Here is a 1,275-nt window from a genome sequence, read left to right on the forward strand (position 1 = left end):
TTTTTTTTTTTTTTTTTGTCTTTTTTGAGACCGGCCACACCGCGCTCAGCCAGCGAGCGCAGCGGTCATCCCTATATAGGATCCGAACCGCTGCGGAAGCACTGCTGCGCTCCCAGCACCGCACTCTCCCGAGTGCGCCACAGGCTCGGCCGGCCTTGTTGTTTTTAAAAAGCTCTCCTACCAGGGCCGGCCCTGTACAGGAATGGCCAGTGCGCTCACTGGCTGAGCACGGTGTGGGCGCCACCAAGCCAAGGGTTGCGATCCCCTTACCGGTCACGAAAAAGACAAAAAAAAAAAAAAAACGCTCTCCTACCAAAGCAATATTTGCATTTCTAATTGCTCCCATGAAAGGAATTTGTAGAACCATTTATATGGGGTTTATATGGGATGCGTGGAGGAGTGATGACTGATAAAGCAGAGCTGTTTTTCATAGCCTCCTGGAAAATCTTAGAAAAAACATCAGACATTGGTTACTTCTAAAAGTAAGCAAGTAATTTATGAGATTGTGTTTTGCCTATTTTTTAAGTCAAGAATAAAAGCAGTAAAGGTCACTAGGGCAAGTTCCCCTGCTACTGCACCACACTCATCCAATCCCCTCTAGGCCACGCTGGGCAGAGCGGGGCTCACAAAGAGACATCCTGGCGGCTGCAGGTCACCTAAGCGCCCACGTTAGTGACCACCCCGTGCTTATCCACGTCTGCGAATGGAGGGCCGAAGATCCCAACGCGCCAGGCAAGCAACGGAGGGGGCGGCTCCCCCAGAAGCCCACTCCACTTGCATGACTTGAAGCCTCATCTGTCTTCAGGTCATCGGGAGGAAGCCGAGGCCTTACCACGGAAGCCAGGCCTAGCGCTGCACAGCTGCTCTGCCCACTACAGGCCTGTGAAACCGCTTCCGCACACGGACCTACCAACCACCGCCACTGCTATTGGGCAGCCCGCACCCATCCGCCTCAGGGGCGGAGCCTCAGAAAGGGCGGGCCTCAGCGTGACATTTTGCGCCTTTGGTTCCGCCGGCGTCACTTACCACCTAATTAGCCATCCAGTGCGCATCCGGGTCAGGCGTGGATGGCAGAAGATTCCAACCCGCGAGGCCCAGCCCAGCAGCGAGCACAGCTCCCCCAGAAGCGCCCCGTCCGGCCCAGCCCGCCTCGCCTGTCACCCACGCCTGTCGGCGCCTGCAGAACCGCGCCGCCGCGTCCTCTGCCAGGCCCCGGGAGCGCCGCCCCCAGCGCCATCGAGGTCATGGGCAGCCAGCCCCGCAGCCCCAGCGCCA

At 57.7% G+C, this 1,275-nt stretch overlaps 1 protein-coding gene across 1 annotated transcript in view; it reads left to right on the plus strand.

The window, feature by feature from the left end:
* The window catches only part of LOC103587886 (proline-rich protein 23B-like), a 9,052-nt gene that overhangs the window by 6,770 nt on the left and 1,007 nt on the right, over positions 1 to 1,275 (plus strand). Inside the window, exons 2-3 of the mRNA XM_008569453.1 lie at positions 602 to 732; positions 806 to 1,056. Of these exons, the coding sequence (XP_008567675.1) occupies positions 602 to 732; positions 806 to 1,056 (382 nt within the window). The remainder of the gene's footprint in view (positions 1 to 601; positions 733 to 805; positions 1,057 to 1,275) is intronic.

Source organism: Galeopterus variegatus, unplaced genomic scaffold (genome assembly GCF_000696425.1).
Source record: "Galeopterus variegatus unplaced genomic scaffold, G_variegatus-3.0.2 Scaffold500, whole genome shotgun sequence".
Classification (NCBI taxonomy): domain Eukaryota; kingdom Metazoa; phylum Chordata; class Mammalia; order Dermoptera; family Cynocephalidae; genus Galeopterus; species Galeopterus variegatus.